The 24319-nt window shown below is 49.2% G+C and overlaps 2 protein-coding genes across 4 annotated transcripts in view; one reads left to right on the forward strand and one right to left on the reverse strand.

Moving 5' to 3' along the window:
- On the reverse strand, nt 1-20842 carry USB1 (U6 snRNA biogenesis phosphodiesterase 1). 3 transcript variants are annotated; one of them, XM_083165195.1, is made up of 8 exons: nt 20743-20842; nt 19131-19272; nt 18723-18877; nt 17151-17334; nt 16614-16667; nt 16397-16502; nt 2352-2435; nt 1-1172 (listed from the first exon to the last, which is right to left on the reverse strand). In XM_083165195.1, the coding sequence occupies exons 1-8, from the start codon at nt 20831-20833 to the stop codon at nt 1068-1070; spliced, it is 921 nt and encodes a 306-aa protein (XP_083021321.1). In that variant the 5' UTR covers nt 20834-20842; the 3' UTR covers nt 1-1067. The 3 variants fall into 3 exon arrangements, with proteins under 3 accessions (XP_083021321.1, XP_083021322.1, XP_083021320.1); XM_083165196.1 differs by having other exon boundaries at nt 20761-20836; XM_083165194.1 differs by lacking the exon at nt 20743-20842 and adding an exon at nt 20071-20208.
- The window catches only part of ZNF319 (zinc finger protein 319), an 8932-nt gene continuing 4265 nt past the window's right edge, over nt 19653-24319 (forward strand). Inside the window, exon 1 of the mRNA XM_083165192.1 lies at nt 19653-20145. The gene's annotated coding sequence lies outside the window, so the exon portion shown is untranslated. The remainder of the gene's footprint in view (nt 20146-24319) is intronic.

Consider the following 24319-nt stretch of genomic DNA (forward strand, 5'->3'; position numbering starts at 1 on the left):
TTAAATACAAGCACAATTTATTTACTGTAAAAACAATACACAATTGAATTTGGTGGGATGTAAGTCCCAAACGCATTTTGTCCCTCAGAGGGACTTTTTCAATGGTGGAGAGTGTGTGGTCCCTGGCCCGGATTAAATACCTTTGAGTGTGGCGCCGAATCGGCGTTTCCATGGCGATGTCTACTGCGCATGCGCAAAAGTGTGGCGCTAGAGCCCGATGTGGGGTTTTCTATGGTTGCTGTGGGATGAGGACAGCGCATGTGCCGTGCCTCGTATGTGAGTGGACACCGGAGTGTGACGTAGGGCGGGGAGATTGTGGCTATTGGTGGGATTACGTACAGTGGGTGCGTGTGTACGTATCCCAAATGGGGTGTCTAAGCTGTGGTCCTATTGGAGGGATGAAGAAGGCTCGTACCGGCGGGGATGCTGATGAGTTTGTGGAGCTGCCTGACGGGTTCACTGACATAGCGAGTGGCAGCGATGTGATGACTGGGGGGAAATCGGCGGGTGGAGAGGTAGGTTAGTGGCATGAGGGATGAGACAATAAAACAGGATGTTTAGGGTATATAAGTATGATGGGGTGGTGTGCTGTTAGAATAGGGTTGGTGCTTGCGACCCAAGGGTGGGCAGATAGGTGGTCCTGTAAGGGCGAGGAGAGGATAGTTGGTAGTGGGTGAGTTGCGGGTAGTTGTTGGTGCGGGGGATGTATGACATCCCTGGGGGTAATGACATGACTGGTGTCAGATAGGAGGTTACTCGGAGGGTATTGTGTGGTTGAGGATTGGGAGATTACTCGGAGGGTATTGTGTGGTTGAGGATTGGGAGATGTCGCCTAAAGGTGGGTAAAAAGAGGGGATATGGAGGTGCACAGTAGGTTTGTACCAGCGCTATCAATAATAATACAACCCCTATTGTGTCTGTACATGAGCTTTGTACAGTGGTCACTCTCTCCTGGGGACAACTACTGCTCCAATCACTGGTGTCCCGGCATGAGTGGAGAAGAGATTAGCATCTCCCCCTGAGCTGTGTAGTACAGGTCTCCTCCATGATGGTATCTTCCTCTATGATCACTGCAGGGGGATGAAAAAGACCTTATTCCCAGACTTGCAGCAAATTTCATTTGCACAGAATCGAGTCAGGAGCTCAGAGTCCTCAAAAGCATCCACTACACCCTGAAAGCAGAGAAGACTCATCAGCCCAAATAATGCCATTCTTTACGGTGCATCATAGGCAGGCGGGAGGTTTGGGGCAGTTATGAATGACCCTGACCTAGATCGTTCATGCCTTGTGCTAATTCTTGGCCGAGACATTTGCAGCCTGAACCACACTGGCCAGAGGATTGTTTGTGTCTTGTGGTGACGATAGGAGCCCATACTGAGACTGTGTACCGATACAGGAAGGACCGGCCTGTCACCATAGCACCGACTGGTGGATCACTCAGGTACAGGGAGGGGTTCATTTGGTCTACAGTATGATGTCAACAGTCCTTAGGTCGACAATGGGTTTTTCACTGTTTTTTTTTTTAACCTGAATGTCAACATGGACACAGTTTCAACTGCACCGCATCCGCTTACTATGCGTCCCCAGTATGTCCTAGTGGATGGTAGGGCATGAAATAGCACCGGTCGGCAGTGAAAAACCCCATGTCGACCTAAACATTGTCGAACTAATGACCTTTCGACCTAGAACCATGTAGTCCGTTTTCTATGTCGACCTAGATCCATGTGGATCTTTTCCCATGTCGACCAAATGACCACATCCCATGTGGAGACACTCGGGTAATGCAGTCATCTCTGCCAACACTCTCAGAGCTGTAGCCAGGTCCAGAGTTCAGGAGACACCGGAACACGTATGTGTGTCCAGGATCTGGTCTTGTTAGTCGGGTGATGAGGGGCTTCACAGACTTGATGTATAACAGTCTCCCCACTACAGAGGCCTTGGGGTCAGAATAGTACCCCAACCTCCACAGTCAGAATAGTAGGAAATAAACCACTATATGTTTATGTGCCGGCTGATTGAAGAGGTGAGGTAACTGCTCCTAGCACAGTCCCTGTATGAACAGCAGCGGCATCTGCTATGCACTGACAGGGAGGTGGTCACTGGGTGATTCCAATATCCACCCTGCATAATGCCCCCCCCCCCCCCCCCCCCCCTCCATGCTGGGCAGTGTGTGCTTTCCCCATACCTCACTGCTGGAACCACATGACTGGCAGCATGACTGGAGGGAGTACATGGATATTGGGTTTATAATTCTTACCTTTATGACACTGATGTTTTGTACAATAGGTTTGGAGAACCAAGTCTGTGTTTTGGTAACAGCCACAGAACTAGAGCAGGCAGATGACACTTACCTGTAGCTCTTTCAGGAACGCTCCCTGTAGCCGCTCTGTTGAGTCCCCTAGACACCAGGCCAGGCTCACGTGGAATGAGGGATTCTGTGCAGGGGAAAGCAATAAAAGTCTTATTTCCCCAAACCCACCAATATCCCCCACGACACTGTACCCATAAGATTCTATAGCACCCGCAGTGTCTGTGCTGCCATAACCGGCTCCTGGCAAAGACTGGGCAGAGTCCTGGGTTCCCCAAACAAATACAGGGTTTTGTACTTACCGTAAATTATTTTCTCTGAGTCCACAGGTGTCACTGGAGTTACACTGGGGAATAGAAGGCGACCACAGGGAGCAAGGGCGCTTTAAAAATAAATTAGTGTGACCAACTCCTCCCCTTCTACTTCCCCTCCCAGGCAGTCATAAAGATTGTGCCCGGAAGGAGCAGGAAGATAATAACACACTTCTGAAGAGGAGGTTCATCACAACATATAATGGTGGAGAACAGCGCTGAGGCGGGCGTCCAGTAACACCTGTGAACTCGGAGAAAAGGATTTACGGTAAGTACGAAATACCTGTTTCTCCATCATCCACTAGGTGTCACTGGAGTTACACTGGGGACGTCCCAGAGCTCCCAAAACGGGCAAGAGAGAGTTGAGAACCCTTTAAGACAGAGCAGCCAAACTGAGAAGCTAGCGCCGCAAAAGGTATCAAACCTATAGAAACGAACAAAGGTTTGACGACCTTACTACTTAGCAGCTCGGCAGAGCTGATGGAGGGAAACCCCACTGGCAGCCGCCCATGAGAGACCCACGGATCTAGTGGAGTGCGCCCCTATGGTAGAAGGTGGCGTCTGAGAACCAGCAATGTACGCCTGACGAATGGTCAGGTGGATCCACCTGCCAATCGTCTGTTTGGAAGCTGGCCACCCACAACATACAGGGGTCATAGGGGACAAACAAGACATCTGACTTGTGAAGAGAGGCTATGCGAGAGACATAGATGCGCAGGCCCCTAACCACATCCAAAGACTTTTCCGCTGGTGAAGCCTCCGAGAAGGCAGAGACCAAGATGGGTTGGTTTACATAGAACGCTGAAACAACCTTTGCTAGAAAGGATAGACTGAAATTGAAGGAAGGGAGAACGACAAGAAAGTGCACCCAATTCCGAGACGCTTCTAGCTGAAGTCAGAGCTAACAGAAGAACCACTTTCCAAGTAAGGTAACGAAGATCCACCTCCTCCAATGGCTCAAATACTGACTGTCGTAAGTATCCGAGAACCAAGTCCAGGTCCCAGGGTGCCGCAGGCAGACGAATAGGAGGCTGTAGCCTCAGAACCCCTTGGAAGAAGGTTTGTACTTCTGGGATGAATGCCAACCGTTTTTGGAAAAATATGGAGAGGGCGAAAACCTGAACCTTCAGGGAATTCAGCTTTAAACCAGAATTTAAACCCTCCTATAGAAACAGGAGAAGTCTAGCTTTTTTGAAGAGGGTAGTGGATATCCCACGCCCCTCGCAACAAGCCACGCAAGATCTCCAAATCCGGTGGTAGTGTTTCGAAGTGACTTCCTTTCTGGCCCTCCTCATGGTAGGTATAACAGTTCTTGGAATACCTGCTCGCCTTAAAATGGACTTTTCAGCAGCCAATCCGTCAAATGAAGACGTCCTATTTCTGGGAAGATGAAGGGTCCCTGACTGAGGAGGTCTTCTTGAAGAGGTAGAGGCTACGGCTCATCGATCAGAAGAGTCGTCAGGTTGGTGTACCAAGAGCGCCGAGGCCAATCCGGTGCTATCAGAAGGGCTGTTACTCCCTCCCTCCGTATGCATTGTAATACCCGAGGAAGCAACGGGAACGAAGGAAATAGGTAGACAAACTGAAACGGCCAAGGAGCGACCAGAGCGTCCACCCCCACGGCCTGTGGGTCTCGAGCCCTCGCAAAGTACCTTGGAAGCTGGAAATTGTGACAGGATGCCATCAGGTCCACTTGCGGTCGGCCACAACAATGCACTAAGGTCTGAAACACCTGTGGGTTGAGACCCCATTCTCCCTGGTGGACATCCTGCCGACTTACGAAGTCTGCTTCCCAATTGCCTACACCGGGTATGAAGACTGCTGACAATGATCCTGCTCACCTCCTTCATGGCCGCCTGGCTTCGAGTACTGTCCTGTTTGTTGATATAGGCGACAGCCGTGGCGTTGTCGGACTGGACTCTAATGGCCCTGTCCCGCAGAAGATGTACCGCCTGCAGGAGGGCATAATATACTACTCTGAGTTCCAGCACATTGATGGAGAGCAGGCTCTCTTGTCTCATCCATAGTCCCTGGAACTGATGATCCAGAGTGACCACTCCCCAGCCACGAAGCCTGGCATCTGTGGTGAGGAGTGTCCACTCCCAGATTCCAAATCCCCTGCCTCTCTGTAGGTTGCTTGAGGTGATAGGGGCACCTGCTGTTGAAGGTGCAGGTGAGATCCTGACCATTGATGGAGGAGATACAACTGGAAAGGTTGCGAGTGGAAGCGACCGTATTGGACTGCCTCGAAAGAGGCCACCATTTTCCCTAGGAGTCTGGTACAGAGATGTACTGATACCTGTCGACGTCATAGCACCAGCCGGACCAGGGCCTGCAAGGACTGAATTTTGGCGGATGGCAGGAAAACCCTCATCTGGTGGGTGTCCAGAGTCATCCCCAGGAACAGAAGGAGTTGAGAGGGTTGGAGCTGGGACTTTGCAAAGTCCAAGATCCACCAGTGTGTAATGAGAAGAATATTGGACAATAGGGTATCCCTTGAATGGCTCTTCAGCAGAAGATCGTCCAAGTAAGAGATAATGATCACACCCTGAGATCGGAGGATCTCCATCACCTTGGTGAAAACCCTGGGGGCCGATGAGAGACAGAACGACAGGGCCTGAAATTGCCAGTGATGATTTTGTACCATGAAACGAAGGAAGGGCCTGGTGAGGAGGCCAAATGGGGATGTGTAGGTACGCATCCCTGATATCGAGATACCAGGAATTTTCCCCGTTCCAGACCATGTAGCACCGACTGCAAGGACTCCATCTTGAATTTGACCGCCTGTAAATACAGGTTCAAATCCCTTAGGTTTAATATAGGCTGCACCGAGCCATCTGGCTTTGGCACGAGAAAAAGACTGGAGTAGTATCCCTGAGCATGCTGATCCTCGGGTACTGGCACCACAACTCCCATTGTCTGCAGCCTGGAGACCACTGGTAACAGAAGCCGTGCTTTGTCCTGAGAGACCGGTAAACCGGTCTTGAAGAACCTGTTTGGGGGAGATAAGCGAAAATGAATCTTGTAGCCCTGGGCTACCAGATCCCTTACCCATGAGTCCTGACAAGACTGCAGCCAGAAGTGACAGTAAAACTTCAGTCAGGCCCCGACCCTGGGATCCCCTAGATGGGACCAGAGACCTCCATGCAGAGAGTTTGGTGGACTTGGGATCCTGGGTGGTTGCAGAGGTACCTCGGCCACGTCCCGTGGAACCTCTTTGTGATGGAGCACCACCTCTGGAACGGTCTCTGAATCTGCTAGTGGGATGAAAGGACCGAAAGGAAGGCCTTTGTGGTGTCCTGCGAGCTGCTGAAGGAAGGATGGAAGGAAGTGAGACTTACCTCCGGTTGTTTGGGATATCCACTTATCGAGCTCAGGCCCGAACAGGACATCACCAATAAATGCCAGAGCCTCCACCGCTCGTTTGGACTCTCCGTTCGCCTGCCATTGGTGTAACCAAAGGGCCCTGCGAGCTGAAATGGATAAAGCAGAAATTCTGGCTGCAACTATACAGACATCAGATGAGGTGTCCATTAAAAACGTGGAGGCCTCCTGAATTTGTTCAGCAAGCTGAACGATGGAAGTGGGGTCAGAACCCTCACGGACCTGTTAAAATCTGTGAGGCCCATACCCCATGGCCTAATTTTCCCAGCATCCGACCTGAGCCAGACGCTGTATAACACCAGCCGCAGAAAAAATGTTTTTTAGGGTTACCTCTAACTTACGGTCTGAGGTGTCCTTAAGGGTGGTAGCCCCTGGTACTGGGAGAACTGTCTTCTTTGACAGTTGCGATACCGATGAGTCCACTACTGGTGGTAGATCAACCTTCTTCCTACCCTCAGGTGGAAGGGGGTAAATTTGACAAAAACCTGTGGGGTACCTAAAAATTTTTGTCAGGATGACACCAAGCCTGCAGCACATGGTCATCCAGTTCCTCCGCTGGAAAGGTGGGAGACTTCTTTTGCTTTTTCCCCAAAAAGAGAAGGACCTACCGTAATGTCAGTATCCTACGTCACATTACAGGCAATCTCAACCATCTCAATAAAATCTTCCAAGCCTTGAGTGGCTTAAGCAGGCTCCTGCGTATAAAACGCTAAAACGTCATCATCATCATCATCATCATCGTCGGGGGGGGGGGGGGGGGGGGGGGGGGGGATTCACCCTCCTCCAGATCAGGCATATCATCATCTCTCTCTACTTGAAAACTTAGTTATATCATCATAATCACCTACGGCCAGTCTGTGGGAGAAACCTGTTTCTTTGTAAAAGAGGGGGTTTTAATGCCCTTGAAGATGAAGCACCAGCGCCCTCTGCTGGGGCAGGGACCAGAGCTTTTGTTAAGCCCTGTACAGCAGAAGCCAAAGAGGCCTGCTGGCTTCTTGCCGTCTCTCTATCTCTTTGAGCTGCTGATAGCTCAATAGATTACTGAGACATGACATCAGCAAGTGGTGATGCCCAGACAGGGGTATGCACAGGAGACTGTGGTAAACAGGAGCCGTCACAGAGCCTAAACAGTGCTATGGTATATAATACAGCAGCGCTATGGCCCTATTTGAAACACAGCCCAAACTGTCTTCACCCAGCTCTAAACCCCACTGTAACTCAGACCGGGTAGAGCTTTCAGCGGGATGATCACCAGGAGACAATGGGTCACCCAACTGTAGTCTTAGGGAGTGAACTACAGCGCAACACGGAGCCTCCAGCAGCGTGTCAGCGGCACCAAACTGTATAGAAAATGGCCGCCATGCATGAACGCCGGGGTATGCCAGGGCTTGCTGAGAGCACCGTGCGGTAATTCCGCCCCCCCGCCCAGCACCTGTCTCCTATAATGGCGCCAGGTTTAAATAAACCCTCTGCTGCACCGCCGTTTGTGTCCCTGACCTCCCTCTAACAGGAAGGCAGGATAATACAGGTGCTGCGGCACTGCCGTCGGTGGTGGGGCTGGGGAAGGATCAGGCACGCGCCTCGTATGAGTGGTGCCAGTTGCATCTCCAGCGACTGTGGTCTCTGTCAGCCAGGGAGCCGGGCGCAAACTGTGGCAGCAGCCGGCTCCCTCCGGCAGGCTCCCGCGTCTCAGGCAGATAGTAGCAGCAGCAACTATCTGCCTGTCCTCAAATGGCAATTCTTGCTGATTTATGCCCTAACTACAAAAAAGCCCAGGAGATGAGCCAAATGTGACCTGATCCCTTTTGGGCACAATCTAAGACTGGGAGGGGAAGTAGAAGGGGGGAGTTGGTCACACTAATTTATTTTTAAAGTGCCCATGCTCCCTGTGATGCCTTCTATTCCCCAGTGTAACTCCAGTGACACCTAGTGGATGAAGGAGAAAATGAGTGTTATGGTAAACTTACCTTTGGTTAACTCTTTCTTCGAGGTTAATGGGACTCACAGGGTGACATCGGGCTGTAGGCGGATCCAGAGAACTGTAGCACCAATCAGCGAAGCTTTGAGGCATCCCAGGATGCACGGCTCCTTTCCCCCTAGAACCCCGCCTCCATGCTCAGCTTCTCTGGTTTGTTAGCCAGCCCATTGCAGGAAGTGGAGAAGGAAGAAGACAGATAAGAGCATACCAGCACACTCATACATAGACAGAGTGAGGGAAGTAGTGACCAAGGTCGTATTAAGTCACATTTTGTGTATGACAAAGGAATACCTCAGGCCTAAATAAGGGTGGGTGCCCTATAGGTCCAATTAACCTTTAAGAAAGAGTTAACCAATGGTAGGTCTACCATAACTCTTGTTTTCTTCTTCTTCTGGTTTCATGGTCCCCACAGCGGGACATCAGGGATATCCAATAGCAGTTCTCAAGGGAGGGGAACGTGTCAAATGCATAAAACCTAGCGAAGGTATGAACAGATGACCATGCTGCAGCCTTGCACAGTTGCTCAGCAGATGCCCCGCAGCGTGCCGCCCATGATGGACCTACTGATCTGGTGGATTGTGCATGAATAGACAGTGGTAGAGGGAGATCCTTTTGCTGGTAAGCCTGCTGAGTGACTAATTGTATCCAGCGAACCACAGTTTGTTCGCAGCCCAGCCCCTTTTGTGAAAACCGTAGAGCACAAATAATGTGTGACTTTCGGATGGAAGCAGCACGGTCAACGTATATAGTTAGAGCCTTAATTACATCCGAAGGACACTCAGCCGGAGACAGATCCTCACGTATGGCTGCTGCACTGTGGGTGCCCCCTTGGTGATTTTTGTAGGCCACTGTTGTGTTGCCTGACCTAATTTGTAAAGGTCTGCCTTGGAGGAGATCCTAAGATCAAATGAGGGTGTTGTACACTGAGTGAGGCTCCAGAATATTGATGGAGGAGATCCTAAGATCAAATGAGGGTGTTGTACACTGAGTGAGGCTCCAGAATATTGATGGGCAGGGGCATTTCCAAGCTGGACCATACCCCTTGCAAGGATCGGGATGCTATTACCACTCCCCAACCTCGTAGGCTGGCGGCGGTAGTGAGGAGAATCCAATCGGTGAACCAAAATGGACGTCCCTGGTTCAGGTTAGACAGTTGGAGAGACATTCGAACCTCGAGTCAGCGTTATGAACGTGGTCCTGATACGCTGATGTTGTCCATCCCATTTTCAAAAGGATGTTGTAGAGGACATCAGTGAAATTGTGCCCACATCAAACGTTGACACCATTAGGTCCAGTATCTGCAGATTGATTGATACTCTGGGACTTTGTAGAAGACTGACACTTTTTTGCTGGTAGCAACAGTCTCTGTTTCTGAGAATCTAAGAGAGCTCCAAGGTGCAGAATTTTAGGGAGGATTTCTCCCAATTGAGGAGCCAACCGTGCTGTTGGTGAACAGCAATTGCTGTTTGTAGGTGTGCTAACAGTACTACCGGTGATTTGGCCACTAGGAGTAAATCATCCAGGTAGCGAAACACTGATGCCCTGCTGATGCAGACAAGCCGTCATCATTTTTGTGAAAATCCTGGGGGAAGTGCCAGGCCGAATGGAAAGCCCTGAAACTGAAAATGGCGACACAAGGGTGCAAACCAGAATAATCGCTAGCGTGAATGGAGAATGGGGACATGCAGATAAGTGTCTTATATGTACAGGGAGACCATGTAATCTCCTGGCTCCATTGCTAGCACTATTTTATGCAAGGTCTCCATGGGGAATTTTGGCACCTTAACAAACTTGTTGAGTGCCCTTAAGTGTTGTATGGGCCTGTAAGTCCCGTTTTGGGTTTGGGACTAGGAACAGTGTAGAGTAAAAACTGATCCCCCGTTGATGGTGTGGGACTGGTATGATGACCTGAGACTGCAACAGGGAGCCTAGTATTTGTTTTGATTGTTCTACTTTTTTGCAGATTGGGTGGGAGGGCCTGTGCAAATTAACTTTTGTGGGGTGGGAGTTTCTTTTGAAAGAGATTGAGTATCCTCTTGACACGGCTTCTCTCACCCAGGCGTCTGCCGATGTGGTGAGCCACTGTTGTGTAAAGTAGAAGTCTGCCTCCCACTTGGGGTCCCCCTTGCGGGAGGCCCGCCCTATCATGCTGCAGGTTCAGCTGCGGGCTGTCGAATGGCCCAGGTTTTTTTGGGCTTAGACTTGGTTGGCATAGATGTGGTTGAGGTGCGAGTAAAAGCTTGACCTCTCGCTTTACCTTGGTGACTAAAGGAACGGAAGGGAGAAGCCTTCGATCTCTGTGGTAGAGCTGTAGGAAGGCATGCAGTGTTAGCAGCTGCCAGGGAGGCTACAATTAAGCTCTTCCCCAAACAAAACGTTTCCCTTAAAGGGTAACATTTCCAGGATCTTTTTGGGCTCTAGGTTAGCCTTCCAAGGGTGTAGCCATAGGATACGGCGTACCAGAATAGAATTTGCTGAAGCCTTTGCGGCTTAGAAGATGAGCTGCCATCTGATGCAGGTGTGTGTGGTTCTCGGAATTGCTCCTATGCTCCTTAAGGCATTGTTCCATGCGCCTATCTGTAGGCTCCTTTAATGAGGATCCTGTGGTAACCGGCGTTACAGACAGTTTAACCAGTCGAGTTACGTGGGAATCTAATGGTGGAGGAGTCACCCACAATTTACAATAGTCTGGTGGTAAAGGATATCTAGACAGTAGTCTTTTAGAGATCGAGGATTTCTTGCCTAAGGTTTCCCATTGTTCAGTTCGGATCTCCATTAAATGATCCGAATGTGGGTATTGAGACTTTATAACCTTTTGTGTTAAAAAAAAAGGGGGGGGGGGGGATTTTTGTAAGAACTTACCCTTTGAATCCCTTTCTCTGAATCCATCCTTGTGACACACCTCAACCATGGGATGTAGGGGGGTCCGCAGGAACAAGGCACCTATGCTAAAGCTTTGGAACAGGCAGGCTCCTCCCTTCTGCATCCCAGCATCCCTCAGTTCAACTTCCAGAGCACACTAGGATACATTATTCAGTACAACGCCTGAACATATTAATATGCACAATCAAGTAATCCAATTGTATAACCATCATAACATGACAACACATGAAACGGCATTACTTAATGAGCGTAAGGGAGGGATCGCTGTGTCACCAGAATGGATTCAGAGAAAGGGATTCGAAAGGTAAGTTCTTACAAAAATCCCCTTTTCTCTTTCATCCATCTTGGTGACAAAGCTCAATCATGGGACGTTCAAGAGCCGGTCCTTTGGGAGGGTATGCTCAGGCCCACAGTTGTCATCACTGCTCGCCCAAATGAAGCGTACTCTGACGCAAACTCATGGAACCTGTAGAATTTGGTGAAAGTGTGAACAGAGGACCAAGTGGCAGCCCTGCATACTTGTTCCGCAGTAGCCCCATGACTCACAGCCCAAGAGGAAGCAACCGACCTGGTGGTATGAGCATTAAATCTGGAGGGCACTGGTCTGCTTAGACGCTGGCCACCATCTCTTATGTACATCATATAGTACCAGTAACAAGTCAGTTTTACAAAACTCCTTCACTGTCCACGTAAACGCGCAGTGCGCAAACATACAATTTCTTCAGTTTTTCCCTATTCCGAACCTCCTCTGGAGGAAAAAACACCGGGAGCACAATTTCCTGGTTTAAATGAAAAGTTACCTCTTTTGACAAAAATTTGGAACTGTTCTCAAAACAGCCCTAGCTTCATGAAAAATCAAAAACTGAGACTTGCGAGAAAAGGCCACCAATTCAGACACACGTCTGGCCGAAGCTTAAGGTCAGCCGACCTTAATGGTTCAAAAGGTGGTTCCTGCTGTACTGCAGTGACAGACGTGTGCAGTGACAGACACACCAGTGACAGATCCCACAGTGCCACTGGTTGTCTATAGGGAGGTTTAAGACGAGTAACCCCCTGGAGAAACGTCTGCACCTCCTGCAACAAAGCCACTTTCTTTTGAAAGAAAACAACAGACAAGGCTGACCACTACATCTTCAAGGATTGCAGACTCAACCCAGAGGAAAATCTAGAAACCTTAAATCTGGAGGTGTGAACTTTCTGTCTCACACCACCAATTGTACATCTTCCAAACTCTATAATAATTTGCAGCTGAAACCGGTTTCCATGCACTAATCATAGTACGGATAATTGCCTCCGAGAAACCTTTGTTTTTCAAGATGGAGGTTTCAAGCTCAGTATGTTGGAATACCAAGATCTCCTTGGCCAATCCGGAGCTATCAGAATGATCCTTGCCTCGTGTCCTCACTCTCTTGAGAGCCTGAGCCAGCATGGGAAATGGTGGGAAGACTTAAGCAATGCTGAAGCACCACGGAACGGTCATGGCATCCACTGCCTACGCCATCGGATCACTGGTTCTGGAACAGAACTTGGGCACCTGATGATTGTGTCTGGACGCCATCAAGTCTAACTCTGGGAGTCCCCAAAGAGACACAATCTCCCAGAACACCTCCGAATGTAACTCCCATTCTCCTTCCATCAGGTCTGCCCTGCTGAGAAAATATGCTTCTACATTCTGAATCCCCAGAATGAACACAGCCGATAGAGCCGGAACATTTGTTTCCGCCAACCAGAAAATCAGAGAGGCTTCCTGCATCGCCATCCTGCTGCGAGTGCCCCCTTGGTAGTTTAAACAGGCCACGAATGGGAGACCCCCTCAGAAGCTCCTCCGCTTGCAGAAGTCACTCACAGTTCCAGTATATTGAGCGGTAAGGAAGACTCCAGACTGGACCATAGACCCTGCAATTCAAGGTTACTGCCCCGGCCCCTGAGACTGGCATCAGTTGTAACAACCACTGAGTCCTAAGACCAAAGGGAGCGTCCCAACTGGAGAGATTCCAGGCCTACCATAGCAACGAGACCCGAGTCTCCTGATCCAGAAGAACAGATTCCCTGACCAACTGGAAAGTATGTTCCACTGAAAAGGTCTTGAGTGGAACCTTGCGTACTGAAGCGTCTCGAAGGTCGCAACCATCTTGCCCAGCAGTTTTAAACACTGCCATAATTAAGGACCTGGCGACTGCAGAATGGTCAACACTAACAGACGAATGTCCCTGGCATTCGCCTCTGGAAGAAAAACCTGATGAAGGTGTGTATCCAGAATTACTCCCAAAAACTGTAACCTCTGAGTGGGACACAGCTGGGACTTTGGCAGAATTAATATCCACCCATGGCTCTGCAGGAAGGAGTTGCAGCTAATTCTACTGCAACTTCTCCGCTGACTCCGCCTTGAACAAAAGATCATCCAAATACAGGATAATTACAATTCTCTGGAGTCTGAGAGCTGCTGCTATGACCGCCGTTATCTTTGTGAACACCCTTGGAGCTGTTGCCAGCCCAAAGGGGAGAGTCTGAAATTGCAGATGGAGGTCGCCTATTGTGAAACTCAGCAAAGACTTATGTTCTTTGCAACTAGGCGTATTGAATGTCCACGGATGCTAGGAGCTCTCCCAGTTCCAAACTCAAGAGAACCGTCCTCAGAGATTCCATCCTGAAGTGGTCCACCCACAGGTAAAGGTTTAGCGATTTCAGGATAGGCCTGAAAGAACCATCTGGTTTGGGGACCAAGAAAATAATGGAGTAAAACCCCTTCTTTCTATCCTCCCGCTGTACCAGAATCACCACACCCTTTTCTAGACTTCGCCACCCCCAAAAGGGTATTTCTCAAGTGCACCTCCCTTGGCAAAGGTGTAGGAATATATCTCTTTGGAGGAACTCCCTTGAGACTGATCCTGTAGAATCTTGAGAAAGAACACTGAGAACCCTAGGATCCTGGGTGGAGGGAGCCCAAACGTCCCGGTATAGCAGGGAAAATATAAGGAACTTAACTTATACTCTTTTCCAGAACAGGGAGCCTCCACCCCGTCATGAGGAAGGCTTCTCCTCCCCCTTAGCCACCTGCTTTCTAGCGAAGGCACCAAAACGGGACTTAGCCTTTCCTTTGCCTGATGGAAATCACCCCCTTAAAGGAGGGACGAAAGGATGAGCGAAAGGCAGCAAACCTAGATGCTCCCTGTTTTGCAGCAGTAGTGGGAAGAAAAGTGCTCTCCCCCCCTGTGGCCTGTTTGATGAGGGACTCCAGTTCTTAGCCAAAAAGCAACTTTTTGCTTCAAGAGACTTCTTGAACTCGTTATCGGTTTCCCAAGCCTTAAATCAGAAGGCCATCTTGGATGTCACTGAAATGGCCGACACTTTTGATGCCATCTTAACTCCCTCTTCTCCAGCCTCACAAGTATATTCAGCCGCAGCCTTTTACTTTTCTGCCAAGGCAAACGCTTCAGAATCAGGCTGAAGCAGTGAACACAAGGTATTCGCCCAAACCATCATGACCTTAGAAACCCAGGCTGATGCAATGATAGGCCTTAAAGTAAAACCAACTCCTTCAAAAACTTTCAAACAACCCTCCAATTTCTTATCCACGGGGTCTTTGAAAACAACACCCCCTCGCACAGGTTAAGTTGTAGCCTTAGACAGCCTGGCCACCGGGACATCCACAAGTGCATGCCTTCATCTGAAGGAAAGGTAACAGAGTCTCTGCGCTGTTTCTTAAACACAACTGCTAGATTTAACGCTTGTTTAACAGCCAAAATCAAATCATCAATTCCAGGGACAGAGGATTCAGTCTCTTCCCTCTGATCCCAAAACCTCTCCTCAACACACTCTCCTTCCTCTTCAGAGTCTACATTAAAAAGGGGTGGTGTGGATAAAGGGTGTCTGGGGGAAACTATCCTAGGATCCTAGTAAACTGTTCCATAAATGTATTCATTTTGTGCACACTCTGTGCAGTGTCCTGCATAGCCTGTAACAATGCAGGGTCCCCCTGAGAAAGAGCCAACAGAAGGTTGTGGGGATGAAAATGGACATTAACCAAATCATCCCTTAAAAGCCTGTACCAAGGCAGACACAGATAAAGGCACACACACAACCCCTCCGGGATAACATCCTGCTCAGACAGGCCTGCAGGACATGCCTTACATGATAAATGCTTGTGCTGTCTGTGTGCAAAAGCCATGTTAACAAACACAGAAGGGGTGCACTAATATACATAATAGGTAATGACTGGTAGTAAAACCTAGAGTGATATGAACAGCAGTATGTCACTTATGAGGAGAGACTTTCGCTGACAGGAGAAGGAAGGAAAGAAATAACAGACTAGCACATCAGTCACATACAATACAGCTTATAGCTGGGAGCAAGTATCTGCAAATCCACTCCAATCAACTACTCTGCCTCTTTGGAAGCCAGTAGTATGTGAATGCTGTATAAGCGTGTCAGCAGTAGACCGTTTTACAGGGGAGACTAACCCACACTCCAGGAGACTCTGTGCTGCACACTGTCAGATGGCTGCCGGTCTCTGAGGGAGCAAGGAAAGTGAAAGCAGCTTTCTGGTGGCAAACTTGCAGGGGATTGGCACCAAAAGCTGGTGGGAGGTACTTCAGGCTGGCGCTGCGCCCCCAAGCTGGACTTCCCCCACCGGCACAAGTGAGCCCTATGTAAAATGGATAACTACATCCAGCCTGCGCTCAATGCCCCGATGGTCTAGTGGAGTCCCTGCCGCAAGCAGCAGTGTCCACACCAGCTGCTGCAGGCCATCTCCCTGACCCGCAGTGCGACATCGATTTATGCGCTCTCACAGAGAGCCTTACCTGCACCTGTAATGCCGGCCACGCTGTCCAAGAATTTTGGAATTTGTAATTTTGCTAGACACCGGGCGCCACATCTGCCATAAGTACCTGGTTGTGGGAGAGTTTGTTACCGGCTGGGGTGATGGGGCTGCTGCGCTGTTGTCAGTGCAGCTAGCCCAGCAGCATTATCTCTTCAGTGAAACAGTAGTTTCAGTATAAAAATAGTAAAAAGCTTTCATGGGATTGCCTAAGGCACCTGCTGGCACCAATAAAAAAAACTGAGGAGGCAAGCATGGAAGCAGAGTTATAGGGGAGAGGAGCCATGCATCTTGGGACATCTTAAAAGCTTTGCTGATTGGTGCCACGGTCCTCTGGATCCGCCGACGATTCTGATGTCACCCTGTGGGGACCATGAAACCCGAAGAAGAAAAAAAAAGGTATACATAATAAATCCCCCTGACCCACCAGAGAGTATACCCAACTTCCATGCGGTCACAAACAGAGCCCTAATGGTGCATCATTGAACATAAGTGCCACCTAGTGGGGGAATGCTGGAACTGACTGGAGGTAAAGATCGTGATTGGTAACAAGACAGGAAGGTTAGGTGCAGGGGTACCCGAGAACTGGACACCGCAAAATGAAGGACAGGAAGGAGGTAAGTGCAGGAGTACCCGGGAACAGGACAGGGGAGGAGGTCATTACAGGGGTACCCGGGGACCGGACGCCTGCTGAGTGCAGCAGGAAATCTAACCTGGTAGAAAGTCTCCAAATTAAACTCCTGCAGGGACTTGTCCACTTCTGAGACCACCTCCAGGAGCTGCTCCTGTCCTACTGTCACTTCCAGACCCAGAAAGGTTCTGTGGAGAAGAGCTGACAATTAAGGTCCCCTCCTCCAACAGGCACAGACATCGGCCAGGCCCAGAGACGCAGGCACGGTCACCAGTGTTAGCGCATGAATGAGGCATCACCTTGTTTTCTCCTGGTTTGTATACCCTCTCACCCGATCAGCCACACACAGGAACCTGCACAGAGCAACAACACTTAGTCAGTGTACAGAATATATAGACCTACATTGTACAGTGCACAATACAGAGACTTCCTAATTGTCATTAACACATCACATAAGGACTGCATTGCTTGTTACACTAATTAGTTATTACAGTGACAAGTCCCAGGTGTTGTAACCTGGCAAGGAGAATGTGAACATTAATTCTTATAGCTATCTTACAGACCAACATCCGGGAGGTTACTGCATAAGATACACAACACACTCAACACTACTCCAGCCTCCACACATGGAAGCCTCCTGATGGGGGGGGGAACACCTCTGTAACATGTACCCAGGAGATTATTGCATGATATACACAACAAGCAGAAACACACTCAGCACTACTCCAGCCTCCTGATGGGGGAACACACCTGTAACATGTACCCAGGAGGTTACTGCATGAGATACACACATAACAAGCAGAAACACACTGAACATGGATTGCAGTCATACTCACCGATTCATGGATCTTAATCTCTCTCTGAGGGACTTAACAAAAGGATCGATCCAGTAGTGTCGCAGAATAACAGTCTGTGATTGGCTGATATGAAAATCGCTCATCTTGGACAGTTGGACACCATTTTGCTGAGCCATAGACACCAGATCTTCCAGCATCTCACAGAACTCGTCATCGGGGTGAACTGAAAGGCAAGATGCACGTCAGATATACCCCAGTCCAATACAGTATATAGCTGCGATCATGTCAGACTTATAACAGAGCAGCTCCCACCAAGATGGGATCTGGAAATTGGCTCAATGTGCATTCCATGGACAGGCAATACATCAACCATTAGGTGTTGACATGGACAATAGGTCAACACAAGCAAAAGGTCAACAGAAGTTTTTCATGACATTTTTCACACTTAAACATCCACATGGACTATTACTGGAACAGTTAAGTGCACCAAGCGCAGCAGAGTGAGAACAGCCCAACAGGCTGAAATATGGTGTGCAGTGAGACCATGGAGAGCAAAATAATCTACATGCTACATCTACAAACAAACTCCAGCTATTACACATCTCTGGGAAGAACGCAGCGCACGCACACACACCCTGTATTATTAATAACACACAATTCTTTTACCTCTTAATGCCTTCCGGATATTACACCTCTCCGGGGAGAACACTGCGCGCACGCACACACACACACACACACACACACACACACACACACACCTGTAAGCAGCAGGGGGTGGTATTATTAGTAACGCACGATACTGGTACCTCCTAATGCCTTCCGAATATTACACCTCTCCGGGGAGACAAATAAATAATCACTGTCCTGGGCGCTAAGGTTGGAGGAGCATAGGTCGATGGAACTTACACTGAATTGTAAATCATAAAGAGATCAAAGAGATTCTGCTCTAGTTTTTTGGGGGATATTCTGTGTGCCCCCCTGTCTACAAAAGGAGTTGCACTATTTCCTTTCTTTTTCTAGAAATTAACTAAGGAAAAAGGGAATTGTATGGACTGTGAATCATTGGGACACAGAATATCCCCCCAAAAACGAGAGAGGAATCTCTTTGATCTCTTTATGATTTACAAATCAGTGTAAGTTCCATCGACTTATGCTCCTCCAACCTTAGCGCACAGGACAATGAATATTAGTCTATATGTTTTGAAGTTTTGGTGTAACTTTTTGTCAGTGTCCAAGCTGCTTTGGTGTGTTTTGCGCAATTGTACAAATTATTCCTCAATCCACCTCTCCGGGGAGAACACTGCGTGCGCGCACACACACACCTGTAAGCAGCAGGGGATGGTATGATTAGTAACACACCATACTGGTACCTCCTAATGCCTTCTGGATATTACACTTCTCCGGAGAGAATGCTGCGCACACACCTATAAGCAGCAGGGGACGGTATTATTAGTGACACACCATCCTGGTACCTCCTAATGCCTTCCGGATATTACACCTCTCCGGGTAGAACACTGCTCGCATACACACAGAGTTAGCAGCTGTGTAGATCCATCAGGCGTGCTTGGCTCTCTGGTGTGACACACACACACACAATCCTGTTATACTCACATGGTATATAGACAAAGGTCGCCCAGTTTCCCCGCTCATGCTGGAAGTTACGCAGCCGTCCTCCATGTTTACTGACATCATCGCAGTACTCTGTATCATCTGGGTCCTGGAACAGGTTCAACACACTCTGCGGGACCGGCAGGGGCTGCGGTTGCCTGTAGAAACAGGATGAGGAAATTATCTTACAGCGCTGTAATACCTAGAGCATCACATGCAGGGGTGCCAGACTGGGAATACGCCACGTACATACATACATACATACACACACTTGCATGCATGTAGGGGTGCCGGACTGAGCATATGCCTCTCGCATACATACGCAGGGGTGCTAAACGGGGAATACACCTCTCACATACATAACCTATGAAGCGGTGCCAGACTGGGAATATGCCTCACACACATACATACATGACACAGGAAGCACAACCTCCCGGGGTCTTTGCACAATCCTCCTCATCCTCGGAGCTGCTGTAGCCGACCAGCATTGCGTTCCTGCCGGCATCAGCACCGGAAGCTCGGCTGGTGTCCCCGCAATACTGTCTGACGGGAACTAGGAGAAGGGATAATAAAAGTTCCGTGATACTGTGTCACTCCACCTCCAGCACCCCCTCCAAATAGTAACACCACACCCCCTATCTCCCGTTACCTCAGGTATATCTCTCGAATACCTCCCCTCAACCAAACACCTGTGCCCCTTATACCCCCAACATCTGTGCCCCGCCAAATCAGTACACCCATCCCCAACATCTGTGCCTGCCAAATAATTACCCCGAACACCTGTGCCCACCACATAACTTACCCTAACATATATGCCCCACAAATAACTATCCCCAAAATCTGTGCCCCGCCAAATCAGTACACCCATCCCCCCCAACACCTCTGCCCCCAAATAACGACAGTCGGGATCCGGACAGGCATTCACCCGACCTCGGGATCCCGACTGTCATAACACCGACAGCCGGGTTCCCGACGGCCGTCGGCTATTCTCCCTCGTGAGGGTCCACGACCCGTATAGAGGGAGAATAAAGTTGGTGGCTCGCATAGAGAGTCCGCAAGGGTCTTTGTTGCGCTCGCCCTGCTGTCTGGGTCCGGCCAGTCGGGATAATGACTGTCAGGATCCCGACTGTCGGACCCCTATACCACACCCAGCATTGTGTCCCTCCTGGCATAGGTCATTTTGGGATGCATGTCACCCCTTGGTCTCCCCTCACACTCCTTTGTCCCCCTCTGTCTCCCCCTAGCCCCCTATGGCTGCTGCGGCCGGTGTGCCGCTCCTCTCCTCGTCTCCCGCCGGTATCCAGTAGGGGGCAGCTCTCCTCGCTCCTCCCCGCCACGCAATCACTGTTACCGGAGTCGCTGCTGCCTGGATCTGCCGGTCTCCTCCCTCGTCCCTGCAAGCCCCAGCGCCCCTGACACTGCACAGGTAAAGGGAAGGCGGGAGGCGCGCCGTGCTCAGGAAAGTCCCCGGCTTCCGGCCTATCCCTGCTGTGTCCCTTCTCCGGCCTGTCACATTGTCCCCGGCGTCCTATAGAGCACAGACCGCGTATTAAATACCCCCTATATACCCAGTGTCCTATATACCTCACATTATACACCCAGTGTCCTATATACCTCACATTATACACCCAGTGTCCTGTATACCTCACATTAATATATACCCAGTGTCCTATATACCTCACATTATACACCCAGTGTCCTATACACCTCACATTATACACCCAGTGTCTTATATACCTCACATTATACACCCAGTGTCCTATACACCTCATATTATACACCCAGTGTCCTATACACCTCACATTATACACCCAGTGTCCTATACACATCACATTATATACCCAGTGTCCTGTATACACCCAATGTTTACATTGTATATAAGGTGTATGACTCTGTGCACTGTACCTTCTCCCCAAATGTGCACATTGTATATAATATGTATGACTCCGTGCCCTGCCCCTGTACCTTCTTCCCAAATGTGTACATTGTATATAATGTGTGTGACTCCCCCAATGGCCCTTACTTATTCTAGTTGACTCACTCGGCAGCGAATTCCCACGGGGAACAATGTTTTGCGTATGAGCAGCAGCATTTCTGCGCATGTGTATATGCATGCAACCAGCCTTGCGAGAGGGGGGGGGGGTGGAGAGGGTTATGGGGTTCCAGGCTGGCTATTAGCATATGTGAACGCCCAGCATTTCATGGGCGTTCCCATGAAAATGCTGGGGATACACATGCTAATGTGTCTGTGACACACATGCAGGGGGCGGACAGCTGACAAAACGGATGTCAGCTGCCCGCCCAATTCCCTTCAATTCTACATGCATATGTAAGGGTGGTCTGGACCACCCTTACATATGCGTGCGACCTTCACCATCATTCAATGGTCGGTGACCATCGTAAGATGGGGGAGGTTCCCACTGGCATGAGAATGGATGTTCATGTAAAACACCTATACGCAAGCCTTGTGAATGGGTGCCGCCGGCTAATGTGTACATTGGCTATAAGGTGTATGACTGTGCACCGTACCTTCTCCCCCAATGTGTACATTGGCTGTAAGGTGTATGACTGTGCACCGTACCTTCTCCCCCAATGTGTACATTGCATATCATGTATTAAAATGTGTTTGGTGGAGGAGATGGCGCTAAACCAGTGTAATCAGATATATGTTTTAATACTTATCTTTCGGATTTCCCTTCTCCATCCCCTTTTTAGACTGTCATTCCTGTAGTGTGGTCCGAATTTTCTTGTAAAAATAACAGAAAAGAGGAGGGAGAATTAGGCTCTCTTAGGGGCAGATACCCCTTTTACACCAAAATCCCTGGTCGGACCCTGGTCTTTGAACATGGGAGTTTCCAGGGTTGGACCCAGCTTCATACCCCATTTACACAGCACTGTGACCCAGGTCGGACCCAGGTCTGCGCCGTTTACACTGAACCTGGGTCAGCACTGCTTTTCCCTATGGATGACATTAAAAATGTCCATTTAGGATAAACTGCCATCCAACTTTCCCTCAATGATTTAAAATAAAAATGAAAAGATATGACAAGTTAGCATTGAAAAATGTTGGTTTGTTTATTTAGTAAAATATTTTTCAAAAAGTTTTATTCATTGCTCAAGCATACATAACGGTATAAAAGTGCAGCATCACCCATGTGCTCTCCCCAGCCCCTTCCCCTGCAGCCGCAGACCGAATCTCACATGTGCCCCCCCCCCCAAACAAAAAAATATATAATAATAATAATATAAATTATACTGCATCCAATTATCCAATTATGATTTCTGTGTGCACTGCCCGTATCCTTCCTGGCTGCTGTCTTTTGCCACTGCAGCGCACTGTGGAAAGGCGTCCAGCACTTCTGGTATCCTTTCAGCACTACCCAGATGTCCCAACCTGGGTTGGGACCATTTACACCGCCCACGACCCAGGTCCAACCCTGGTCAGGACCTGGGTAGGAGACCAGTGTTACTGGACCTGGGTTAACCCCTTTTACACCAACGCTGACCTGGGTCCAACCTGGGTTATTCCTTGGTGTAAAAGGGTATTAAGCTTTGAGAAGAGATTAACTGGAGATAAAGTGGAGAAAAGGTAAAAGGAGATAAAGCACCAGCCAATCAGCTGTGTTTGAAAAAGACAGTTGGGAGTTGATTGGCTGGTGCTTTATCTCCTTTTACCTGTTCTCTGCTTTATCTCCAGTTTATCTCTTCTCCAAGCTTAATAAATCTGCCCCTAAATCATAGAAATTTAAAATGATAGTAGTGTCCCAGAGATGTTGATGTTCTTACCTCACTAATAATCTTTTAGTTACGCCTGCACCCCCCTCCCACCCCTTCCCGGCGCTTGAAGATGACAGCGCGATGTCATCTTCAAGCGCCGATCGACGCCGCTGTACCCGGAACGCTGCTGGGGGCATCCCAGCACTAAGGTAAGCTGCTAGGCTGCCCCCAGTCCCCGCGCGCACCCCCCCCCGCCATTGGACAGGAGGTGAATGGATGCCACACACAGGCATCCGTTCACCTCCCTCCCCCGCTGCCGCTGCTGTCTGCAGAGTATAGCAGACAGCAGCGCCGGCTGTCAGTGTCAGACTGACAATCCGTCCAACCTGCGGACGCTGCGGTCCGCAGGTTGGACGTTCCCCATTCATGTAAATGGGAGCCAGGTCATCCGACCCGGCGTTCCCATTTACACCGCCCTCTACCCAGGTCCTAGCCGTGTTCTACCCAGGTCAGGACCTGGGTAGAAGTCCCGTGTAAAGGGACACGGCGTTAGGGATTTACACCGCCGAAGATCCGGGTCTGACCCGCCGCTGACCCGGATTTTTTGGCGGTGTATAAGGGGTATTACATAGCAATGTAGTGAAGACTATCTGGGTAACATTTAATAGGATGTGATTTTATCACATTTTCCGAAATCACACCATATCGCACTTTTTAAAACGCATCCATGGAGATGCATATAGCCAACTGATCTGCGAACATCTATATCGCAGTGACAGCGGGCGAGGAGGAAACTGGCTCACCCTGCTGTCAGTGCGGGGTGAGTCTGCAGTGGACAGAGGGCAGTATTCAACGTGAAAAATTCTCAGTGCATGTCGAGAGATTTTTTCTCTCGCCATGCACTCACCCTGTTCCGGAGGGCTCGCTGCCACTCCTGCTCCCACTATTCAATGTGGTTAAGACTCGCCGCCACTAATGGCGAGTCTTAACCCCTGCAGCGGACGAGCGTCCGCGGCAGGGAGCCGGGGGACGGTGGCAGCCAGGGAGATAAAGTCTCCCTGGCTGCCCCAGAATATATGTGGAGGGGAGGTGGGCTCCCCGGGACCCAGGCAGCACAAGCTGCCCCCCCCCCCCTATAGCCAGCGGGGGACCCAGTATTCACTGCACCCGATCGTGCATATGTAATGATCGGATGCAGTGAATATATGAATATCTAATGAACGGCTCGAGAGCTCCGGCCCCCTGCTGGCTGCTCAGTGTAAAAAAAAAAAAATATATATATATTTTTTAAATTAAATATATATTCATGTGCTATAAGCACATGAATAAAAATAACATGCCCCTTCACAGAAAAAAGGAAAAATCCTGATTTTTTGACGCCAAAAAAAAAAAAAAAAAAACATTTTAGTTTAAAAGTTTGCATTCCAGTTCTCCATGAAAAGATGGAGAGTTGCTACACGGAGAGACACAGTGAAAATCACTTAAAAAGACGGCAAAAATATCACATTAAATAGGGTGGTTCACTTTTGGAGAGCAAAATGCTCCTTCCAACGCGGAAACAGCACAAACTCGCCATAAAACAAGGCAAATTTTTCTCATTGAATACTGGCCAGAGTCAGCGCTGGAGCCTGGTTTGGTAAGTAGACTGGTGTAAAATTAGTGTGTGTAATTTAAATTTATACTTTTCTCTGTGTCTGTGTTGCTGTTTTTTTTTTAACATTCTTTTTACAGGTGGACTACAAGTCCATGCGGGGGAGGCCTGCTGGGACTTGTAGTTCACCTGTAAAATGCAATGGTTTTTTTTTTACACGTATCAGCCCGGTGTCCACAGTCCACGGTGTCCATAGATGGCCCCAGTCTTCAGCCCTGGAGGGGGACCCCTT

Source organism: Crinia signifera, chromosome 11 (assembly GCF_055691185.1).
Source record: "Crinia signifera chromosome 11, ASM5569118v1, whole genome shotgun sequence".
NCBI lineage: Eukaryota > Metazoa > Chordata > Amphibia > Anura > Myobatrachidae > Crinia > Crinia signifera.